Below are 23,801 nucleotides of genomic sequence, written 5' to 3' on the forward strand. Positions count from 1 at the left end.
AGGCAAGAAGTGAAGGTTCCGCCTTCTAGGAAATGGGTCTACGAGAAATTTTGGTCTCGCCCGATGAGTCACAAATCCGCAATTTGCGCCCCGCCAGGGTGGCTCAGTGGTTACGACGCTCGACTACTGTTCCCAACGACTCGGATCGGCGGCCGCTTTTCGATGCAGGCGAAAAGCTAGGCGCCCGTGTACTGTGCGACGTCAGTGCACGATAAAGAACCCCGGGTGGTCGAAAATTTCGAAGTCCTCCACTACGGCGTCTTTCATAGCATGAGTCGCTTTGGGACGTTAAACACCAAAACAAAACAAAACCAGACACTGCGCCTCTCCCTTCCTGTGAACCAATTACTATTACCACTCCTGCTCGAACACGAACGCGGCGGCCGCGGTGCGATTCGAAAGGCAAAATGATTCGTTCGCAATGCGATATCCGTGCACGTCAAAGATTTTAAGATGGCCGAAATTATTAAGCGAAAGCTTAACTACTCGAGGTAGAGTCGGTCTTCGAGTGGGCTCTAATTTGAAGTTCGTCTGACCGTCAAGAAGCGGGAAGAAGAACTGTTGCTATGCCGTCAGATGTCCACTGAAAAGTGACAGATAATATGCGTTTCATTTCCTATAAACCAAAATTAAGTTAGCATGGGATAGCCATTGACCGTCATTCAGCCTCCGTGAGACGTCTTTCCCCAAAACATCCAATTGCTTGAAGTGTAACCTTGTGGACCACCTTGGCGCCGCACCACTAGGTCATGACCTTGGTTTATTGACGTTTGACCTTTCTAACTTGGAGCTGAGGAACGACATGATTATTCACAAGTGAGACGTCACGTCGCTTCATCGCGCAATGAAATCACCCATGACGCCATTTTAGAGATAACTTTTATTTGCCCAACGTAGTAACTATCACTCGCTCGGGTGGTAGACTCCCAAGGTGGAATAGCCGCCTTAGTTTCAGGCCGGTAGTTCTTGGAGAGCGGCAGCAGCTTGGGCCAGTAGAACAATTTCTCTTTGGGCTCTTGGGTTTAAGTTCCGCCGAAGGTTCTCACAGGTGTCGTTTGCTATATTTTTGTCCCGCCTTATAACTTCGCGCTTTTCTCATAATATGTGATCTAGTGCCCCCTTCTTTTGCATGATGAACATTGGTCTGATCTCAATTCCGGCTGTAGTCTCGGTTTTTGGAGTGTGACGTGGGCGTTGTTTACCGCTGTATGATAAAATAAATTATTATTACCATCAGGTCTCTACTGCACATGTGTCGAGTATCTGGGTGTGTATATACGCGCTTGTCATGTGCTGTACTGGGGCGAGCTGCTTCCGTGCGGCGAGTTGGCTGCACTGTGAATAAAGCCGTTTCCTCAAGCCGATGGCTACTTACTGTGGGTGCAACAAACTGGCGACGAGAATGGGATTTTAACGTGAACAAAATATGGCATCCGCGGTCGGCAAGCTACCCGAGTTCGATCCTAAGCGCGGAAATTTGGACGTCTTTGTCTAGCGCTTCGAAATGTACTTTAAAGCCAATGAGGTAGTCGAGGAAAGAAACTGCATCGTTTCTTCAGTGTCATAGAAGGAAAAGCGTCTCCGAAGTCTGCTTCTTTTAAAGCCGCCCAGCAAATTGCCTTAAAAAGAAGCATTATCGGCGCGGCAGAAGCACTACATTCTTAAGCGGTGCGTGGTGAGAGAAAAATTGTATTTTAATGGAAGGAAGAACGGACCTCATGACAGTGTCTCGGAATTCGTGGTGGAGCTCAAACAAGCGGCAGACTCATGGGACGTCAGCAGCTTCCTGGAACAGGCTTTTTGAGACCACCTGATTACTTGCCTGCACTCCGAGGAGACACGTTGCGGAATCCTGCCATGGGTGACAGCGAGCTCACCTGGGACCGGGCTGGCAACGTCAATCATCATCATCATCATCATCATCATCAGCCTGATTATACCCACTGCAGGGCGAAGGCCTCTCCCATATCTCTCCACTTAACCCGGTTCTGTGCTAGCTGCATCCACTTGACCCCTGCGAACTTCTTAATCTCATCCGCCTACCTAACTTTCTGCCGCCCCCTGCTACGCTTTCCTTCCCTTGGAATCCAATTTGTTACCCTCAGCGACCATCGGTTATCCTCTCTTCGCACTACATGTCCTGCCCATGTCCATTTCTTCTTCTTAATTTCCACTAGAATGTCGTTAACTTGAGTTATTTCTCTGACCCACTCTGCACGCTTTCTATCTCTTAATGTTACCCCTACCATTTTTCGTTCCATAGCCCTCTGGGTTGTCCTCAACTTAAGTAGAACTCTCTTGGTTAGCCTCCACGTTTCAGCCCCATAGGTGAGTACAGGCAAGATGCAACTGTTGTATACTTTCCTCTTGAGCGATACCGGTAAGCTGCTAGTCATAATCTGCGAGTGCTTGCCAAACGCGCTCCATCCCAATCTTATTCTTCTTGTTATTTCCTTTTCATGATCCAGATCTGCGGTTACTACCTGTCCTAAGTAGATATATTCGCCTACTACTTCCAGTATTTCGCTACCTAATGTAAACTCCTGTTCCTTCCCGAGGCTGCTGAACATTACCTTAGTCTTTTGCATATTGATTTTCAAGCCTACCCTTCTACTTTTCCTGTCTAGGTCATCAATCATTATTTGCAGTTCATCCCCCGAGTTGCTTAGCAAGGCAATGTCATCAGCAAATCGCAGATTACTGAGGTATTCTCCATCTACCCTTATCCCTAACTGCTCCCATTCCAAGTCTCTGAATACTTCCTCTAAACATGCTGTGAATAGTACTGGGGAGATTGTGTCTCCTTGCCTAACACCTTTCTTTATGGGAATTTTGTTGCTTTCTTTATGTAGAACTATGGTTGCTGTGCAGCCACTATATATATCTTCCAGCACTTTCACGTACGGCTCGTCTACCCCCTGATTTCGCAATGCCTGCATCACCGCCGAGGTTTCATACTCAATACTGCGTTGCTAATGCCATAGAGGACTAGACGTATCGTTCTGTTGTCGCCCTTCTATGATAGGCGGGCGAGGGATCATATTATCAGCGTGGTAATATGCATGGAACTAAAGCCTCGCAGCGGCAGATCAGGCTACATTTTCTTGACACCTATGCGCGGTTCTGTGGAAGTGTTACGATGCAATTGACTAATCTGTATTTGCCCGGCTAAGAGCGCTGAAACTCCTACTGATAGTGAGTAAGCTGCTTAATACTCAGGACACAAGGTTTTGTTTGGGTTGTGGGGTTTAACGTCCCAAAGTGACCCAGGCGTCAAGGAGGTGGTGTAACTCAACATGCACCGCAGTGTAACTGTGTGAACCGCGCTACCTCACTATGCACAACTCCGTTGCTTATCTAAATGCTATCATCACAAAACGCCAATGACGTCATCATTTAGTGTATTCTAAATCTCAGCTCGTGCTAACCAGGCATTTTATGATATATGTCCATCTTTTGAAGATTGCTCGCATTTTCTGTTCAAACCGAATTTATGGGCCTGAATTCGGCGCGTAACTTTATTGCTTTGAACGAAATGTTCAATCTATTGCAATGCGTTGCATGGCAGGCGAAGACAGCGAGGGCCCCGTGGACGTTCCAGAGAGGTGTCCCCTGGGAGCGCTGAGCCTGCGCCTGCGCCGGGGCCCCGTGGAGCGCACCGAGGCCCCCCGCTGGCTGGTGGGGCTGCTCAGGGACGCGCTGGCCCGCTGGGGACCCGTCGAGTGGCCGCTGGCTCTGAGGAACGCCTCCTCCGCCCCGGCGCCCACTTGCTGGGAGGAAGCAGGCGCCCGCCGAGAGGCCTTCTCCAGGAAGCTGCACGGGTACGCTTCCCCTCGCTTACCTCTTTAGCTCGACCTGCCGTTAAGCGACCCCACGGCGGATTCAATTCGGGATGGCGTTTTTAAAAAGTGAGTAATAAAAAATTAATTGCGGTTTAGCTGTGGCTAACCCTAGTTGAATTGCGAAAGCAACGGTGGAAGCTTCTTTTGGCTGCTACATTATTTCCCTATCACGCCCTATCAGTATAAGGTGCAACATTATTGGGGATACTTAAGCTAATTCTTTAAGGGTATGACGCTAGAGCGTAAGCTGCCAGCCAACACATAAAGTCACGCTTCAACCAAGCCGTATGCACCTGCCTGCGTGTCCTAGAGGTAACAAAAATGAAAACGGTTCTGGCAGGCTGATTCTGATATGAAAGGAGTGACCCGAGTTGGCAGCTCCTGCCCGTGGCATAGGGGTAACGTGAACTCAGATGGCATGGCAGGCTGATTTCTTTTTGAGGAGACCGTAGCTACGCCTTTTCACGGGTTAGCTGCGGCCACCCGAGATCTCGCTTAGCTCTCGTAGTATTGCTTTCGAAAAAAAAAAGTATTCCTGGGAAAACCTTGCCTGTGCCTCACACACAGAATAAGCCTGGAATAACTGCAAATATATGAAGTTGGAAACATGTTTCCTCAACCACACTTGCACGATATTTTAGACGAGCTGCTTGTATTGATAACAGCGACATGTGCAATAAATTCCAGCCACGTGTGGTCAAGCAGAAGTAAAGAAAATATGAGCGGTTATTAAAATCAGGTCATCACCGAACTCCAAAGTGAGCACTGTATTATTCGGAACCTAGCCTCCACTATTTGCGGCTCAACGCAAACAGCCACGTGGTTTGTACTGATTAAGTATACATTCTACGACATATATTTAACACTGGCGTCCCCGAACGCGAGGTCTTCTTCAGATCATTACTTCATCTCCGCTTAATTAATACTACACTGTACACTGGGGGCCAAAAGGGACGAAGGAATCACCGGGTAAATGAAAAAAAAAATACTTGTAGTGCTGCAAGGCTTCCCTAAAAGGGGTTTAGGTGTTCGACATGAATTTGATGTGTACCACACGTTTCGTATCCTCACAACCAAGTGATAGTATCATCATTATCGTCCTTCGCTGATGCCGTAGCTAGGTAATTGATATTAATAGCGGAAACCAGAGGGCATGTGCGATAGCATTATCAAGAAGCGCAATATAATGCGGTATGTTCGATTTTGAGAATTTTACATTTTGAAGGAAAAGCAGCTGACGAAAAACTGGGCTAAAGCGTAAAAGGGCTTTTGACAAGTTTAGAGAAATCTGACAATTAGCTGAGAAGTCGGGGGAATTTTGAGAGCTTAAATTAAATTGGCATTAAGATAGGGTAAAAGGTTTTGGCAGAGCAAACGCTCGTCTAGAAACACGCAAAAGGGAGAAAAAACGGCGCAACTTACGAAAATTCAGGAAGGTTATCCATACGTGCATTTTGAGGCATTTCAAATCATGAAAGGTACTACCACAAGTGCACAAAAGCCTCAGCTCGCGCATCCTTATAAGACAGGTAAAAAAAGATTTATACCTAATACTACAGTGCCGAAATCACTACTAAAGCTTACAATACTGTCATCTCACCAAAAGATGATTGACCTACCATATCTTTGTTCTTATCGTAGTTAATGTACTGCATAGCTACGAACTGAGATGTTTCAACGTGGCCCAAAAGAACTAACAGCGTCCACAGAAGACAGTTTTGTTTCATGTACTCTCTCGAGTTTTTATATGTATGCATGCAAATAAATTGTTTAGGTGAGTTCTCCAGGTTACAATAATATCACGAGAAAATGATTCTAGAGGGCTATGGAACGAAAAATGGTAGCGGTAACATTAAGAGATAGGAAGCGTGTATATTGGGTCAGAGAAGTAACTCAAGTTACTGACATTCTAGTGGACATTAAGAGAAGAAACGGGCATGGGCAGCACATGTAGTGCGAAAAGAGGATAACCGATGTTTGCTTAGGGTAACAAACTGGATTCTATGGGAAGGAAAACGTAGCAGGGGGCGGCAGAAAGTGAGGTGGGCGGATGAGGTTAAGAAGGTCGCAGGGGTCAAGTGGATGGAGCTAGCACAGATCCGGATTAATTGGAGAAATATGCGAGAGGCCTTCGCCCAGCAGTGTGGGTATAGTCAGGCTGCTGCTGCTGCTGCTGCTGCTGCTGCTGCTGCTGCTGATGATGATGATGATGATGATGAATTCCAGAACAAGATTCTTCCTAGCTTATTTTGACTTTATGACGGTGGTACGAGCCTTTTGAGCTTGAGATCTGCGGGGCCTTTTATGGCAACGCTTTGTGCTACGGTTGCGCGCGCATTCATCTTCCGTTCTGATCTGACCTGCTGTAGACTTGAACCATGCTGAAAACGGCGCTTCCTCTCGGTTGCATCTCCAATTATATCTCCATATCTCCAACATTCGTGATTCTTCATAGCTCGTCTGTATGAACAACTACGTTTACGAGCTCTTGCATCCTTTCCTGACCTCGAGACTGACACAAAGTTTTGCTCCTTTGTGTGCACACGGCGGTCCTCGCTGCGTCTGAAGCATCTATTTAAGATTCAAATCATTGGTAAAGAAAAATACAAATATTCTCGCACCACCACCACCACGCGTTCTTTTGCGCACTTTTCGGACAGCGTAAACGGTGAAACTTTGTGGTATATTAACTATTGTGAGAAAAAAAAAAGGCAGTTGACTACGCGGACACACAGGCAAAAGCCATTTAATGCGCGATAGTCGTCAAAGTGGAATAAGCACATTCCCTTACAGCGATAATAGAAAACACTAAGGCATACTTTTGCTATCTATATCTTAACGATTCCTTGCATTCTTTTTCACAGGTAAGTGGAGCTTGCGGCTTCCGAAGTTAGAGCTAGCAATAAAAGCCTGTTGCTTGCTTTTTATTGCATACTCGCCGAAGTAGTTGATGACTGACAGGAATCATCCCTCCCAAAACACACAGAAAATAAGAACATGCACTTTACACAAATGTAGTTTGTGTAAACAGCGGTGGCGCTGCAGTCGATAGGAACGCTGGGTGCAAGCAAAAACGTCGGGTCCGAAGCGATTCTGAATTCGCAACAAATTTTCGCGCGCAAATACATTCGGAGCGTGAGCGTCGCTTGTGCTTGGAATTTTTTTTTATTTATACATAGAGAGTAATTTTTCACTTTTTTAACCTATTTTCCCGAGCGAATTATAAGACGGGGTGGTGCATCGGCTTCCTTGTCGGCTCCAATAGTTAACATCGACACCCCACATATGCTAAGCTATTTAATTAGATATAAATAAACCCGATCAAGCGCGGCGTGTAAACAACTGCTGATAGTCTATATTTATCAACTTGCGGATTGACCAAAAGAGATCGCAAAGACGAGGACGGCGCAATCAACGACTCGAAAAAATTTTACGTATGACGAACCTTTCTGCTTTCTGCTTTTCTCAAGCATTTTCACACTACAAAACATGGATATTATCTGGAAACCTAAGTCATACAGCTACTCTGAGTGAGGAAAATTTGATCTCTCTCCTTCTTACCTTCGTCGAGTGGGATACCGACTTAAGTCACGCTTGATGAAACAGACGTTTGAGACAGCCGTCGAGGTCTCAATCCACAGCTAATGTGTGCATGGAGGTGTATAAGAATGCTCTCATTTTACTCTCTTCGCCATATGAGAGTAGCAAAAGAGTATTTACAAGAGTTATTTTTCAAAAATAGAGTGAACATCAGGCTCACATTACTGAGCTGTATAATCAAAATACTGTTAAAAACTTTTTGTCAAGTGTGAGTGTTATTCTTTCTATTTCGCGTGCCTTAAAGATACATATGTTCTTGCAGGACGTTAAGATCCGCATACTGAGATCGATAACGGTTGCTTTGGGCATGCTGATTCTGAAAAATACTCAATACGAAATGTTGACTATCTGCGTGGGAAAAAAGGCAACCGATGCTTAAACGGTCCCTCGGGTCTATGTTGAAAGTGTCATTCATTGAAGCCTGTAAAAATGAAAGAGAAAAGTTTAGTGAGTCTCTTGGATATCTCTTAAGAGAAGAACGGCGAAAGCCTGCCCTTCCTCTCTATCATTCGCCTGTCAACTTTTGCCTCTCTTGCTGGGGGCATTGCGAGATACGGGTCGTTCTATAGTAATGATGAGTCATGCCTAGTCATTAGCACTCATAGCTAAGCATATTTACTTATTTCCAGTCAGTTGCTGACATTACAAGTCGTCGTTTGACACATTGATCGTTCTGTAGTCATACTAAGTTATGCCTAGTTATTGTAGTCATTATAACTCATAGCTAAGCATATTTACTTATTTCCAGTCAGTTGCTGACATTAAAAGTCGTCGTTTGACACATTGATCGTTCTGTAGTCATACTAAGTTATGCCTAGTTATTGTAGTCATTATAACTCATAGCTAAGCATATTTACTCATTTCCAATCAGTTGCGGTCATTTGAAGTAGACGTTTGAAATACTGGTCATTCCGTTGTCATGCTGAGCATGCCTGGTCATTAGCACTCATAGCTAAGCATATTTACTCATTTCCTGTCAGTTGCGGACATTATAAGTCGTCGTTTGACATATTAATTGTTCCGCATTCATGCTGAGTCATTGTAGCGATTACCACTAATAGCTAAGCATGTTTGTTCATTTCCACGCATTTGCGATAATTAAAAGTCCTCGTTTGACACATTGGTCGTTCCGTAGTCATTTTTACTCATTTTATGATCATTTCATTAGTCACAGCCTTAAGTCATTAACTGTATCGACATCTATTATATAGCCTTTATTCAACCGCACCGTCTAGGGTGGGGGGGGGGGCGCAGTGGTTAGGGCGCTCCACTGCTGTCCTGAAGGATGCGGGATCGCATCCTGGCATTCCGGCGGCTTTTCGTTCAAGGCGAAAAGCAAGGCGCCTTTGTGCTGTGCGATATCAGCGCACGTTAAAGAACCCCAGGTGGTCGAAATTTCCGAAGTCCTCCACTACAGCGTTTCACATGGCCTGAGTCGCTTTAAGACGTTTAAACCACGAACTAAGTCATATCAAATACATTTTCTTCATGCGTCACAACCACCATCAATTATTTTCATTCCTTAATTTCCCTCCTGATATATCCGTTATTAGAAAGTGACACGTGAGCGCATAGGTCCAATGCACAGATTCCACGCACAGATCCCACGCACAACTCGCGGTCTATTCTCGAGCACTAACCTGGCGCAGAGGATTTCGTTCCATGAGCCTAATAAGCTTTGGCCTTTAAAAAAACCTAGGCTCCGAAATCTGAAATCGGGTACGTGAATCCGAAAAATTCCGAAATTGGGTACGTGAAAGGTACGTACTGCTTCTGCAAAACCTTGGCAGCTAGCTGTGACCACTGAAGGCAACTAGCAGCACCGGCAGTGTTTTGTATACAGGATTGGTGCTTAGGCTGTATTGTGGGTGGATTGGATGTGACAGCGGGTCCCATGAATTGAGAGAACAGCAAGGCAGAGTATCGCGTCCACAGTCCCGCGTTGACAGCACGACAAAATGTGAACGAGCTAGGTACGGCATTATTCTTACCCTGACCATCGTGCGGCCAAAGAGAAACAGTTACGAATAAGAGCTCTAGACATACAGATCAAGTTTCAATGCAGAAACGGAACGAAAGCCGCGAAGGCGATCCGTCGCGAAAGTTGTTACTGTGACCCGCGATCATTTCCCACCGCTATCACGCAATCCCACCCCAAAAACACTTGCGGAAACTGACGCTGTTCTCTTCTCTCCCGCAGCGAAGCTAAGTGCGGCACAAGTTGTCGGGGTATCACGCATTACTCACGATAACAACCGAGTGCGGTAGAGCCAGTGTGCACGGTTCAGGCCATTTTAACTAACGTTACTCTGCTATCGCCAGCGCCGCCGCATCAGTGTGATGTCACTAGCTGGCGCTTGTCTATGAGGCTTCTACTCGCGCCTTGGCTATGATGTCCAGCTTTAAATGGCAAGAAGCATTCGCCTGTGTGCCGACTTTGAATGCTACACCTGACAGCTTTTGCAGCTGCACGATGTTTTAGCGTCTTTTCAGACGCCAACACTATTTTTGTTTTTGGCAACGTGAATATTTAGCGCGTTTGCAGTGTAATTTCGGCAAAGCCTTTATTTGTGTGCTTTTCAGGTGATCAGATTCGAGCTTCAGGTACACTCCGCGATCCATTTGATTCCGCTTTAGCAAAGAGTAGGAATGCCGGATTTTTCCAAAGTGAAAAAGCCGATAAGAAAGGTTCACGTCAGTCACCGAAACCATTTGTGGAGAGTCCCAAATGACTTTTATAAGAAGCGAGAGTGCCTATTTCATACTGTTAAATTACTCCTCATACTGTTGTGTACAAACACGCTCTCGACGGCTTCAAAAATTTTCAAGGCGACTTATCAAGGTATATCTCTTTCCTTGATGCTGAAAATGTTGAGTAATTTCGCGCTCCAATTTACAAGGTAGTAAGTTTAAAGACAGGACGTTATGGGGGCACAACCTGGGCCAGGCCTGGGCCTCCATGAAGACCACGGCAAAACCTCCGCGCAGCGCAGCCGCGTCGTCCGCTCCCGCTGCACTGAAAGCCATGTTGTCGTCTGCTTCACCTTGCAGTCCAGCTCGTGTTTTTGCGCACGCGCGCGGCCGTTGCTCTCCTCCTCCGGCCGCGTTCTGGCCGCCATCGCGTTCTAACGAAGGGGGCAAAAAAATAGGAACTAGAATGAAAAAATTACGTCGCGCTTTTTCGTAATACTTGTGCGGTAAGCGGTAACAGGGTAGTTGTCGGCCCCTTTCATTTTGAGTATCTCGTACCGCTGGTATCACGCACTACTGTTTGTCCCTGGCGGTACCGCAGTGGATATCGGGGAACCGAGTTGGCAACAAATAAAAGATATTGCAATCCTTTTATCATCATACGCGATCCTGCTTCAGGAGCTCAGAACTACGCACTCGCTAGAGGAGATAACTGAACTAGGGATTGTACAGAGTAGCTGTAGAACTAAGAAGACAAAGGTTTCCGCGAAGAGATGTCCCCGTCTTCATGGAAACTCGTAAGGCATTTCCTCGCTCTTTGTCTCGTGGAGAGAACGAAAACTGTCGCAGGAATGGCATGCCTCGGCTTGTGGTAAATGACCCAGGTTGTTAGGAACCAGTTATCGTTAAAGGTAGATAGGTCATTGATTTCGGACAGCAGTACCGCAGCAGCGAACTACCCCTGGCCTCTGTCGGCAAAAACCAAAGGGTTGTTTTATGGCGAAAGCAATACTACGCCAGGTCTAACCGCTCATTGCGTGGTATGTGGGCCGTTGACTCCTGCTCCTCAGCCTCCTCGATCAGTCTACCATGACATTTGAACTCACGTTACCCCTATGCCACGGGCAGGAGCTGCCAACTCGGGTCGCTCCTTTCATATACGAGGGTTGATATCAGAATCAGCCTGCCAGAACCGTTCTCATTCTCGTTACCCCTACGACACGCAGGCACGACCATACGGCTAGGTTGAAGCGTGACTCTATATGTGGGCTGGTAGCTTACGCTCTCGCGTCACACTCTTAAAGGATGAGCTTAAGTGTACCAAATAATGTAGCACCTTACACTGATAAAGCGCGATAGCAAAATATTGAAGCAGGCAAGAGAAGCATCCGCCGTTAATTTCGCAATTCAACTAGGATTAACCAGAGCTAAACAAAAAAATATTTTTTGTTTTGTATTTTGTGCCCACGTGAAAAACGCGCCGAAGACAGGCACTGCGGCGCCGGAATCATCCTGTGTAGTCGTCACCCTGCTGAAGCGAATGAGTCATTGTAGATGGCAACTTTTAGTTTCGTTGCCTTTACCAGGGGGTTGACTAAAACGCCTGTCCCCAAAGAGTGAATTAGCCCCTTTCAAGCCAGCAGTCATAAAGGAAAAGGAAGCTCCCCAACCGGCGCCAGGAGCAGTCGTCGCTGTATAAACTCGTATCAATGATTCTCCACGCGAAGGCTGGACCCTTCATTCTCTGAACTGCATAGACAGAGAAATTGGGGCTTTCGAATTATTCTTTGCTCTTGCACATCTTAAAAACACAGGCGGTGCCGCATTGGGGTCCCTCAAGATACCTGTCGCTTGCCTCTCCGAATAGCGAATCTGCGTTGATTTTTTTTTATTTTTTGTCTCAGAGCCTGCCAACAAGCGCTATTTGAAAACAATGTCCGCGATTATCGTTTTTCAGGACCTGAAGCTGTGCGCAGTGACAACAGTGTATCAGTTAATCATAATTTCTCGCTTTCAAAAGCACCGATGAAAGCACGTTTCCAACCAGCCTCTTTGTCAGCACAGGAACCGGAAAAAGTAAAATTGAGAAACCCCACTGGTGAAGAGCGCCTTCTTTGTGCGCATCTGTACTAGACTGTCTCCCCTCCTCCTCACTATCCTTCTCGTGCTCCGCGTGCACGTGCAGATGCTCCAAGCACGCGTTCCCGCGCGAGCTGGCTGCGCATATTTCAAGGACAGCTGCACGCTGCGCGGCCGCGGTTGCGCGTATGTTTTGTAGCTCCTCTCCGCTCCGCCAGAAACCGAGCGCTGGAGTCGCGGCGCAAACTCCAGCTTTGATTATCCATGACGAAAGGGAAGTTGCAAGCTTGGAATCGAATGGCTGGTAATTCTGCACTTTCCATTGCCTGTTCGGGTAAGAACGTGCTTTGAACAGTCACCCTTTAGGATGCCTTCCCCACACAATTCGGAATTTATTATGTGGTAACTAGATATTTCACATAGGTCTCCCCTACGTAAATGCATTAAGCTCTAAACTACTAGCTCCAAATTTTATTTTCTATTGTGGGGTTATATAACTATCAAATATGCTCGAATAACGCTTCTCCGACCCTACAGAACAAATTTTAGTGATATCTGCCTTTACCAACTCTGCATTTGACACAAACTGTAAACACTGCAAAATTTATGATATCTGGTTAACATGTTAAGAACGCCCCTTTCGTAAAGGGCGCTCGTGTGGCATGCAACTTGTTCGCATCTTTCAAGATATACAAGCTTGCCTCCATCGCAGCATTCTCACACGTTCCTTAATCCTACATTTCGTGAAATAATGTTTTGTTGCCCCTTAAGGCACCAAACACTTGCAGAAATCAGCATCCGTTGGTTCTGGATTGTATTCTAGTTTTCCTAATTGATCGCGATGAATTGAAACGTATTATTATACACTCGCCCCCACTCTCTCCGGCCTTATCTTATGTTCCCCAAAGCAGCGTCTTAGTACATCTTCTACTTTTAGCCAACATATATGATACTCCAATTACCAAAATGTCTACTGTTCGATTATTTTCTGATAATTGTGTTATTTATCGCACAATAAACAATCGAACAGACATCGTGGTACTTCAAGAATATTTTGTCTGCATCGAAACATGATGCATCATTTGGCCCATGACATTAAATAGCACTCAAATGTTTTGTTTGCTTACATCGCTTTCGAAACCACCGAATTATGCATACACAAATATCACTATTCCTATCACATCCGTGCGTTCATACAGGCACCGTGGTATCGACGTAAGTAAAAGTTTAACAAGTCTCACCATGTTACCAATTCAGCAAATCAAGTTGTGGGGAATTTATGGTGTAACCTTTTATTAGCTCCCTGCACTGTACAAGTTCTTGCTTTCCTGACGTTCACACGTGTTCCCATGTGCAACGTGTTATGTGTTTTATGATAAAATTTTCCCCAACTCAATTGTGTCCTTTTTACAACAGCTGGTACCCCGTAATTCCATGAAGCTATGAAGCTATGTGATGTTAAGAAGATAATGAGAGACCGGAAAGCGTGGCGTGACATGGTCCATAGGGTCACGAAGAGTCATACACGACTGAACGCCTGAACTGAATTGAATTCTTTCTAACTGTATGAGGAGTGCGACGACGGCTTACATGGTCCCCAGAAGCCCGAAATACCGAGCCGTCTCAGAAGACTAGATCAGAGGCTTTCATTTTCTATTTACGTAGAATTCCGCGCTATATACATGCTTCATACATAGACTGCGCATCTTTGTGGATTTAACTCTTAAAAATCACATTTATTTGGAGAAGCGTACTTCACAGAATGGTCCTCATGTGTGATATCGGAGACTGTTGAGCATACAGGTCTACAAATGATGCCCGAAGTGCATGCGCGGAGGTATAACGGCCGCCACTTTCTTGAAGCCTTTGTACAAGAGGCCGCTCCCACAGGATTTAGTACACGTTCTTGGCTGGAGAAATAGAAAGGTGTACAGATAGCACGGGCTGTTTGCATTTCTTGAGAGACACTCGAGTGGACTCACGCATTTGAGTCAATTGTATGTCTAATACTTCTAATCGCATCGCTACCCATCACGCTCCTTTCTCGTCTCCTCTTTCCCTCCATGGTGCAGAGTAGAAGCCCGTTAGTCATCCTTCTGGCCGACTGGCCTTTCCATTTAATTAGTGTATCTATCTGACAATTACCATCAACCCCGTTCATTTCATATCTGCGTCCGGCGTCATCTGTTACTCAAATCATAGGTATTGTGTTAGCGACATCACATGTAATATCCCTCGTGGACCTTATATATTTATTGACGAAAAAATGAAACATGTGATAAGCATATCGTCCTAAACTCAGTGCGTAGTGCCTCCAGGCTTCGCGTTTAACCTCGCAAAATCCGTTTTTTAAATAGAAATAAATTCTAATTCAGTATATGATAGTATTTTATTGCTTATGAAGAATTCAAATTTTTCAGCTTTTGTCGTAGGTTACTGCATTACTTTCCCTTCATTGGACCCCCAGTCGCACATTACCGAGAGAATAATTTCATGGACCTTCATTACTGATGAGGCCTTAGAGGAACTGACTGCACCTCTTTCGTCAAGAAGCTCCATTTTATTAATGGGACTTCTCGCAGCTACCTGCGCGCGGCGGCGGCGGAGGCGGTGCAGAGCCAGCGGTTTCCGCCGCCCGTGTTCGACGTCCTGAACCTGGTGCCGGCGGGCAGCGTGGCGCGCTGGCGGCCCGTGGGTAACGTGACGCGGGGCTTGGCACAGCTTGACACTGTGCTGTGGCCCTCGGGCACCGGACAGCAGCCCACGCTCACGGGACCCCGTTCCTGGGGCCGCCAGCGGTTCCGCGTTGTCACCGCCTACGCGGCACCTTTCGTCATGGCCGCCACACGCATTGGGAACGGCAGCTGCCTTAGCGGAGTACCCTGTCTTCAGGTTCGTCACCATCTTCTTCCGATGGCTTCTGTTCACACAATTTACCTGGTTTTAAAGACGGCGCAATTATATAACGGTTTACTGACCGCCATTTTGGGGCGCCAACGTTGGTCCTGCACCGGCAGAGCATGCGAATTCGCATTACAGCATGCCAGCGTTTTCTGCCGCTGGTCGAGTTTTGACGTGGGAAGATTAGAAGCTAAGCGGTCCTGTTCAGCTACGACCTTGAGTTAGAGATCTTTTCTTTTTTTTAAAGATTTCGGGAAGCGGCTTCAGCCAATGGAGCCTCTGACTCAAGAGCGGACCTACTCTGTTTCGTAACCTTAAATCATTTTCCCAAATAAATGCCTAATGCGTCTACTATACGGACGACTCTGGGGCTATTTAAGAGGTATGCATAGAGTATGTGCCAGTAAGAGTGTGTCAACGCTTCGGTGCAGCGTCGGTGTGAGTTTAATAATCCCACTGACAATAGCTTGCCGAGAATTAGCGGCGAAGAGAAAGAAGGATCGGCTCGAGACAGAGACAGGCGAAGAGGGAGAAGCTCGCTTAGAGAAGAAACGCCATTATAACTGTGTAGCCATGCTTGATACAGCTCACACTCAGATAACTAGTTTCTACCAGTATAAATCTCCAAAATATTCGTTTTTTTTATGTGCAAAGTTTTAAGTCGCAAGACAACATGCAGAAATGTTGTCACGATTGCTTGGACGATGTAGTGGTTGTAATTTTATTGTTCTTACTGATCTCATAAATCAGTTTCGCCCGTGTCAAAGGATAGAGACCAACCGCAGCTATGAGGTTCATGGCGGTCACCGTAAGCGTGCCTGAATGTTTTCAGGTTCAAGCTCAGGCGTTGGTGAGAGGCAAAACGAATGATAGAGGAAACTTGCAGTGAAGTACGCCTATTAAAACGAGAGCGCCGCGTATCGTTTTCACCCCAGAAGGAGCCACACTTGATATTATTAGCGCTGAAGCTTCGCTGAAGCAACTTTTTTGTTTCGTTGTATTAGCGTAAACGATGAAGTTTACAAAGGTGAATGGGCTATTTAACATTCGTTGCTTGCATACTCGACATTATGATTAATACAAATCTAACCTTCCAAAAAGCGTATGTGTTTTCTACATATGAGCATATCTCGTGCGTTCAAAATCACTTCTCTCCTCAATATTGAAATTACTAATAAAAAGAATGAATCGAGGTTATGGTGTGTTACTAAGACAGGTTCGACTCATATAGACACGAACCTTGTTTAGAGAGGGCAAGCTCGACTATGCATGGTCAGACACCCTTTGCTGTGATTTAACTACTGCATGCGATTTCTCCATGTTTAGCTTCAAGGGCACCATAGACTAATTGGAATACATTTGTAAACTAAACACATTGTATGAAATTCCAGCCGACACGAACAGGGTGTTCTTAAACTGTTGAGAGGTCGATATTTTAAACCCTATGAGAGATACGTCAGTGAGGCCTGTAAAGATAGTTTACACAGCAAAGCGACCATTAGGTATGTAATAAAGTTCAGTAATTAAGCAAATAATTAAGTAAAATATACTAATAAGCTTTTAATGTTTGATATCTAAGACAACATTATATTCAGGAAACAAAGATCACAAAGAGAAAACCAGTGTCCAGTTTTAATTTATTATTGTAACCAATGTACTTCGAATATTTAATGTGAAACATGAGCAATTTTCAGCCTGTAAAGCTGGCTTCCTGCAATACAAAGAATGGTCGTAGGTGCGGTGGGTCACTGTTCTGCTCTGAAGAGCGATGGATCACGTGACTAAATAATGATTTATCGGTTGCATTATAGCTGCTTGCAGAAAATATGCAAACAGAAGTTCGAAACGGACGTTATATTGTTGCGTGGCGCCAAGCGATGGCAACAGAACAGGTGACAGAGAGAAGATGCTCGATGGTCGTGAGATGACGTTTAATGAATATGTGTGCAGGCCTAGCGCGCGCTCCTGCCCGCGCCACAGACCTCTTCTTCCTCCTTCGTCCGTAACAGTATCTTCATGGAAATTGTATGGGGTAATCTGTGTAATACACTACCCATTTTCGATAAGCGCCAAAAATGCCCCAACCCGGCGTGAGAAAAGGACTAACTTGTTTTCGAAGCACTGTGGTGTGCTTCTGTCTCCATTTTGAGATGACTGTGCTTAGAATTTGGTCTTCTCGCCCAGGTGTCTACGGCCGACCCGGAGCAGCTTGCTGCCCTGTTCGCCCACTACCACCGCACCAGGGGGGCCACAAGACATCCGCTGTACAATGTGACCTGCTGCGCTGGCATCGCCATGGATCTGCTCAGCTCGCTTGCCCGGGACCTGGCCTTCGACTTCGACCTCTACCTGGTCGCCGACGGCAGCTTCGGAACCGACCGCGGCGGCAAGTGGGGAGGCATTACCGCCGACCTCATCTCCGGTGAATATGCGGCTGCGATCAATATTTTGCAAAACTATCTTTAGGAAATCTTCGGTCAGCCAATGAAGAGCTTAAAAGCACTATGTTGACTTTTCCGTGTACGTACGCTGCCTGCTGTGGTGACTGCCAGCTGGTAGGCCCAAGCTTGTTTGCGTACTCTGTTTGAGCAACGAGGATTGCTGTGGGTCCGTTGGAGTTTCGCAGAGTCTATGAAAACTGAAATACCTCTAGCATACATTCAGGGACTTCGTGACCTTTTGATACCATAAGACTATTGATCCTGGAAGCTATTTGTCGTACGGTATCGACTGGCAAATGGAAATGCGCCAATACAAATCGGACGCTTTTCAAACAGCGCCTATGCATGTGAGTTGTATTGTGCGCATAAACAATATGTGCCACTTCATTTATTTTCTGTAAGTGTACAGGTTCTCGGTTACTATCAGCGATGCATGCCTAATGCGGCAAACGGCGAAGAAACCAACCTAGCTGATACGGGAGTTCGACAAATAATGCAAGTGACGAACGTTGTCACGAGCACGGCAGAGCTGGCTACGATGCATCGTACACTAATATCGACACGGTTCAATCACTGTTGCTTGGGCCAAGGAGGCCACTATAAGCGCCTCGTCTATGTTTTAATTCTTATCAGGGAGTGAGAACTCTTTCAGAGCAGAAAAGAACAGCAGAGGTAGCGACAAGACAGGCAAGAAAGGGCGCTCGTTCTGCAAAGATTGTGCTCTCTCTCTTGTCTGTACCTCTGTTGTTCCTTTGTGCTCTAAAAGAGGTCTCATTCTCGGATAAGGCGCTTGTATTGTCTGCCTTGTCTGCTCCAGTTTCGTTATTTGCTCTAAAAGAAAGGCTATTGACCAACTTGCTAATCAACGCATATATTATCGAAATCGTTTATATATACAAAAGCGGGTGATAAAATAGCGATACTCTCGACAAATAGTCATCTGGGCTATGCATAGCTCATTCGTGCCTTATAGACAAAAGGTTGTACTGGTGTAAAAGGAAGTGAGGCCCGTTGAAGCGGCAGACTTACTCGAGAGGGCATGGAGGGGCGGCAGAGGTCAGTGAAAACAACTCAATGTTATTTCAAGAGAGCTATCTTGTCACATCCCGCAACGCCCTAAATGCTCTTTCAAGACAGTTGTCATATGAGATATCGCAAAGCCATAACTGGTAAGCAAGCGGTTTGTTGTTCCCGAATATGCAACCGAAGCTAAAAACATTTCAACTCAAAACAGAGGTGATAATGGGCATAAAAGCAAATAGCAATGAGCATGAATCATCTGAATCAGATAGCATATTTGTGCACTTTGTATGTCAAAATTTAAAATAAGACCTTAGCCAAGTATTATTCGCTGTTTTGAGATCTTCTGCAGCAGTCGAATCTGGCTATATTACAATGTGAGCTTGCCACTTGGAAACCCAGGACATACTGTGACGTCCACTAGAGTTTCTGTGTGCATTTCTGCTGTTTCCCCTGTAGTTCTCTGCTCAGACAGCGTCGCGAATACTGGCAATGCACCGAGGCTATACTTTATATTTCATTCGCTATTTTACTGAGTGCTCAAAACTTAACCGTCCATTCTATAAGACGAATTTTGATATGATAGGCATGAGATGAGTTATTTCAAAGGTCCCTAGTTTCAGTGCACCTCACTCAAGAAATTTTACAAAACGGCAACACACGGAATTGATGTGTAGCATTGTTTTTTGCTTTCTTGGAAATATCTGCTCTCAGTAAAATCCAAATTCTTCCCTCTGATCTACTAGGATGAAGGAGATGGCGTTGGAGAAATAGAAGCAAAAATTAACATACTACTTGTTGTGATACAGTAACTCTCCACAAAATTACCTCTCGATTTTTAAGGCCCTCTGTTCTCCAAGATTTCTTGATTACAATGACGGCGTTAAGTTACTCGTACAAGCTAAATCTACTTGCAGCAAGAATGGTAAAGCACCCTTCGCTAGGCTGAAACCTTTGTGTACGTCAGCCGTCTGCTGGAGGCGAGAAATAGTGGCACTTGCGGAGTCGTATTCAAAAAATGGCTGTCTTACTCCTGAGGCTTAGTACAACTATTTCAGAAAGTATGCACTCCAGTGGACGATTTGTGCTTCACTCATGACTGGGAATTGTCGCCGCTCGCGATTTTGCTCGCGGCCGCTGAGGGATGTTCAGGTAATACTGTATCCACCATGCAACCTTACACGAACTGGCACTCTGCACCGACTGCGGTACACAGCGCCAGTGTCAGCGGGTTATATGGTTGCAAGTAACAAGCGCGGATCACCGTCATGAGCAAGGCGTCGGCTGGGAGATCTCAGAAGCAACGGGCCAAATGACAAATTTCACGGAGAAGGTCTGTAACAGCTGCTATCTGTAAAGATTGGTTCTGCAAAACGGCAACCTGCAACAAAATTTTTTTGTCGTCTTGTTTGATTTCACATCTTCTGGGGTATTGCATTTTGCGCTGTAAGTAGAAATTTTAGACAAGAACGACATTTTGTTTCGGTCATCCAGCGTGATTTTATGGACTGGAGTACTTAAGGTCACGAGCAGAACTAAGGGGTGGGGCTTTGGGTTTCTTCCAGAGTTGTTACCCCTTCTTGCAGCTGCAGCAATGGATATTGCTTGGTAACTGGTATTTCGTGAGAGGTTTTTAAATGGCATTTTAATGGCAATGTATCTGATCGTAGGGGCTGCCCACCTGGCGGCGACTGCGTACTCGGTGACGTCTTCGCGGTCCCGCTGGGTGGACTTCTCGGTGCCCTACTTCCACTCTGGCGTCTCGTGCCTCGCGTACGCCGTCAAACACGACGTGCCCCTCTCGGCCTTCCTCATCCCTTTCAGCGTGCCCCTCTGGCTCGCCATCTTCCTCAGCCTCAAGGTGAGTTTCCAAATCAGCCTCTGAATCTCAAGCCTTTGAGTTAGTATAGTTAACCAGCGTACGTTTTGTACACAGCAAAAGGAAACACTGAATGTGAGTGAATACTGAGACCATGATTTTACCGCGAAAGTTTTTTTTTTTTGGGGGGGGGGGGGAATTGAATTTTGAGAATATAAGTAAGTCATAAGATAATATAACAGCCCATTAGGACGTAACCACCCTACGACCATATCTTCTGCAATAAAAGGTCCGTGAGTAATGGGCTCACCCAACGAGTGACACCCAGCGTCAGTACAAAATCGATATAATACAGGCGATACAAAGATGGTACACTGTGGTGGCATAGCTGGCCGCCTTGCAGCCATCGGTTACAGAAAAAAAAGGAGTAGCATCTTAGCTTGATAAAATAAATACGCAGTGCACCTAGAATAGTGTGATTCGGCGCAAATGATGTCCCGAAGGGGCGAAAGACGCCTGGCTGCCAATGTAGCAGTCACTTAGCCTTCACACTTTTGCCATCTCTAGATATGCCGCTTTCTTCTTTGGTTTTCAACACAGAAAGCTGCCACCTCATCGTCCGTCTATATACGTTGTAATGGCTCGCGCTGCTCGCAGCGCTTCCGCGAGAATGGGCCTCAAGCTTGTCGCTTTCGCTACTTTTCATAGGCAATGATTTCCGTCATGCGCGTTTGCACTGCATTTTTACAACTGCCAATAACTGCAACCTCTCGCATTTGCAATGGCAAACAGCGCTTAGTATGAATTACAAAAATACCTGTAGAGCAGCTCTCGAGTTAGATGTTTGTTATTGGAGCAGCAATAGAGCTCTTTTATTAGCGACATTTCTTCTCCCATGAATGAAGTCACCAGAGTGTGTCGGCAGAGCGTAAGAACAGAGCCTGTAAGGAAAACATGTTCGCAGGAATAACCAGAACGTTTCACCTCATATATATTGGAATCTAATTGGGCTATGGTCAACGAGATGGCGACGTCCAAATTTGGTTAGGTTAACCCAAAACTTCACTTTCTCTGAATTTCAGTAAAACTGATGTATAATCTTATCTGAGTATCACCAAATCAGTTCAGGTGAGTCATCCACAATATTTGGACCCCTGAAACAAGAAATTCGACTTCGTCAGAATTTGACAATAGTTTTGTGTATAACATAATTCGAACATGGCATCTTAATATTGACTTGCTAAGATAGGAGGCCACTCCCAAATGTTGTGCTGAAACCCCCAAAATTTGACTTCATCACGAATATGGCGATAGAAATGGCAACTACGTGATAATACTGAGCAATGAAATGCAGAACTCACAACCGAAGTATCTGCGGAAAAGCAACTATTTCGCATTTCTGCACTTCAAGATACCAAAGAGCATCGCTGTAGTTTTGTGATACATATTTAGCTCTGCTTTGAAACCTGGGTATCCCGCTTGTTAACTCCATGGAGTTCACAAGATGGTGACACGGGCTATACGTTGTTACTGCTGCTGCCCATCACGCTGTTACATCATCTGCCGGTTACTATAGTGACTACTTTCTCATGCTGTCTTTAACTCAATTTCTATTTTGTGAAGCCCTCAACAGTTCGTCTTAGCACCACATGCAGCGTGGCAACCAGCCAACGTACGATTCGTGGTCCAACCAGTGCGCAAGATTTAGATACACGTGCTCTAAGAGAAGATTTGGAACAAACGTAAGGAAAGGAAACACGTAAAACAGAGTGCACTCTCCAACTGGCTGAATTTCTGTTTATATGGTACTTCTGAGACTGAAATTGGATGTTTGATTTTTTTCTCAACGGAGGGCCTTTATTGCACTTTTTTTATAAGCTTGAAGATGTCAAGAAAACCCGTCTGCTTGGGGCTAGACATGAAGCCGAAATATAATTCAAGCGTTATTGTGACTGGAGCCACAGGAAACTTTTTCAAAGGCTATGGAAACGTTAAAACCTTGCGTATCTTGAGTGGTCGCCAGTTCTACTTTATCTCAGTCATTTTCATCTTCAGCACATGGCGAGTGTCTTTCACACTCAGTAGTAAAATGCGCCATCAAAACTATTAGCAAGTATTGAGCAGTGCCTGGCGTATATCCTTATGGTGGGACGGGAACTTTACTGGCTGCTAGATCTGGTTCTCGAAACGCAGTTGCTCTTTGTTTCTTGTTGAACTGTATTGGAGACAATGGATGGACACTGCTCATCTGCGCAGCAATTATAGTCAAGCATTGTGCTCGCCTTTATTGCGCTAGCATACATAGGGGCACAGACGTGCCCCAAAAGATGTCCTGTGTCGCAGCGTGCTATATCCGAGCAACACTATAGCTTCCTATTTAAGGTATGCAATGGCTAACGACACTCGTCAATATATGCTGATCGGCGCAGCGTTCCCTGTCACTGGTATAAAAATGAAATGTTAAAAGGGCCATTGCTGCCACAAAAGCTGTATGACAGGCTCGATGCCAGAAAAATGTTATTGTTAGCATTACTTCGCATAATTCGTCGAATGGAGTCCCGTGTTCCTCGTATCTAGCGTCTCCCGCGGATTTCATAATCCTGCGCATAAAACATGTTTGTCTCTTATCTTCAAACCCGGTCGGTTACTTCGAGTATGTTGTGCGTGGTATATTATTTCACCGTGCAGATGGAAGCATTCCCAACGCCCAAAGACCAAAGGTACATGACATGCAACTACGAGAACGGCAGCGACACGATGGCGTGTAGTTCTGACATCGTGGAAATGACATGAAATGCACATTGTCTTAAGACATTCTTACAGTATGAGGTAGTATTGGCTGTAGGCCGCTAGTAGAAGTCTTAGCCGCCAAAAATAAAAAGCTACATCGTGTTAATGAGCTAAGAAATATATCGGAGGTTGATTCCGGTTAAACCTACATGATCATACTGGCGTTTCTTCTCTATGCGAGCTCTGCCTCTTAGGGATCACGTTTTCCCTTTGCTGCTGCTTCTCGGCAAACCACATTGGCTGGATGATGAGACTCAGATGAGGCCTGCGTCAAGCGTTAACGCACTCAGACTGGCACGAACACAATCCATGGCAAGACTGAGCACCCATGCGTAGGCCGAGTATTTGTTACACCCCGCCCAGTGGAGAGTCTCCTTGGTCACGATCATGATGATCACTCGGTGGCCTTAGTTAGAGCTATAGGGACGTAGTAGAAGAAGAAGTGGGCAGCGGCGGGGACAGGAGTTCTCGCGGTAAGGCATTCCTGCAACTCATAATGAAACGCGGAAGTGAATGACCTTGGTAGTTGCAGTGCGAAGAGTAAAGGTTCGCGTTAAAACGAAAACGAAAGCAATTAAAGTTAGCAAGCTAAGCAAGCAATCACAACAAAAGTAAAAC

General features: G+C 45.6%; 1 protein-coding gene across 2 annotated transcripts in view; it reads left to right on the forward strand.

The window, feature by feature from the left end:
• The window catches only part of LOC146181062 (glutamate receptor ionotropic, NMDA 3A-like), a 101,938-nt gene that overhangs the window by 45,121 nt on the left and 33,016 nt on the right, over positions 1–23,801 (forward strand). Inside the window, exons 3-6 of one of the 2 annotated variants that reach the window (XM_084577846.1) lie at positions 3,602–3,821; positions 14,795–15,104; positions 17,298–17,535; positions 20,245–20,435. In XM_084577846.1, the coding sequence (XP_084433972.1) occupies positions 3,602–3,821; positions 14,795–15,104; positions 17,298–17,535; positions 20,245–20,435 (959 nt within the window). Of the gene's footprint in view, positions 1–3,568; positions 3,822–14,794; positions 15,105–17,297; positions 17,536–20,244; positions 20,436–23,801 lie in introns of both variants that reach the window. The other variant, XM_084577845.1, reaches the window with a different exon arrangement.

Source organism: Amblyomma maculatum, chromosome 8, assembly GCF_055883805.1.
Source record: "Amblyomma maculatum isolate TAMU_Amacu chromosome 8, ASM5588380v1, whole genome shotgun sequence".
Taxonomy (NCBI): Eukaryota; Metazoa; Arthropoda; class Arachnida; order Ixodida; family Ixodidae; genus Amblyomma; species Amblyomma maculatum.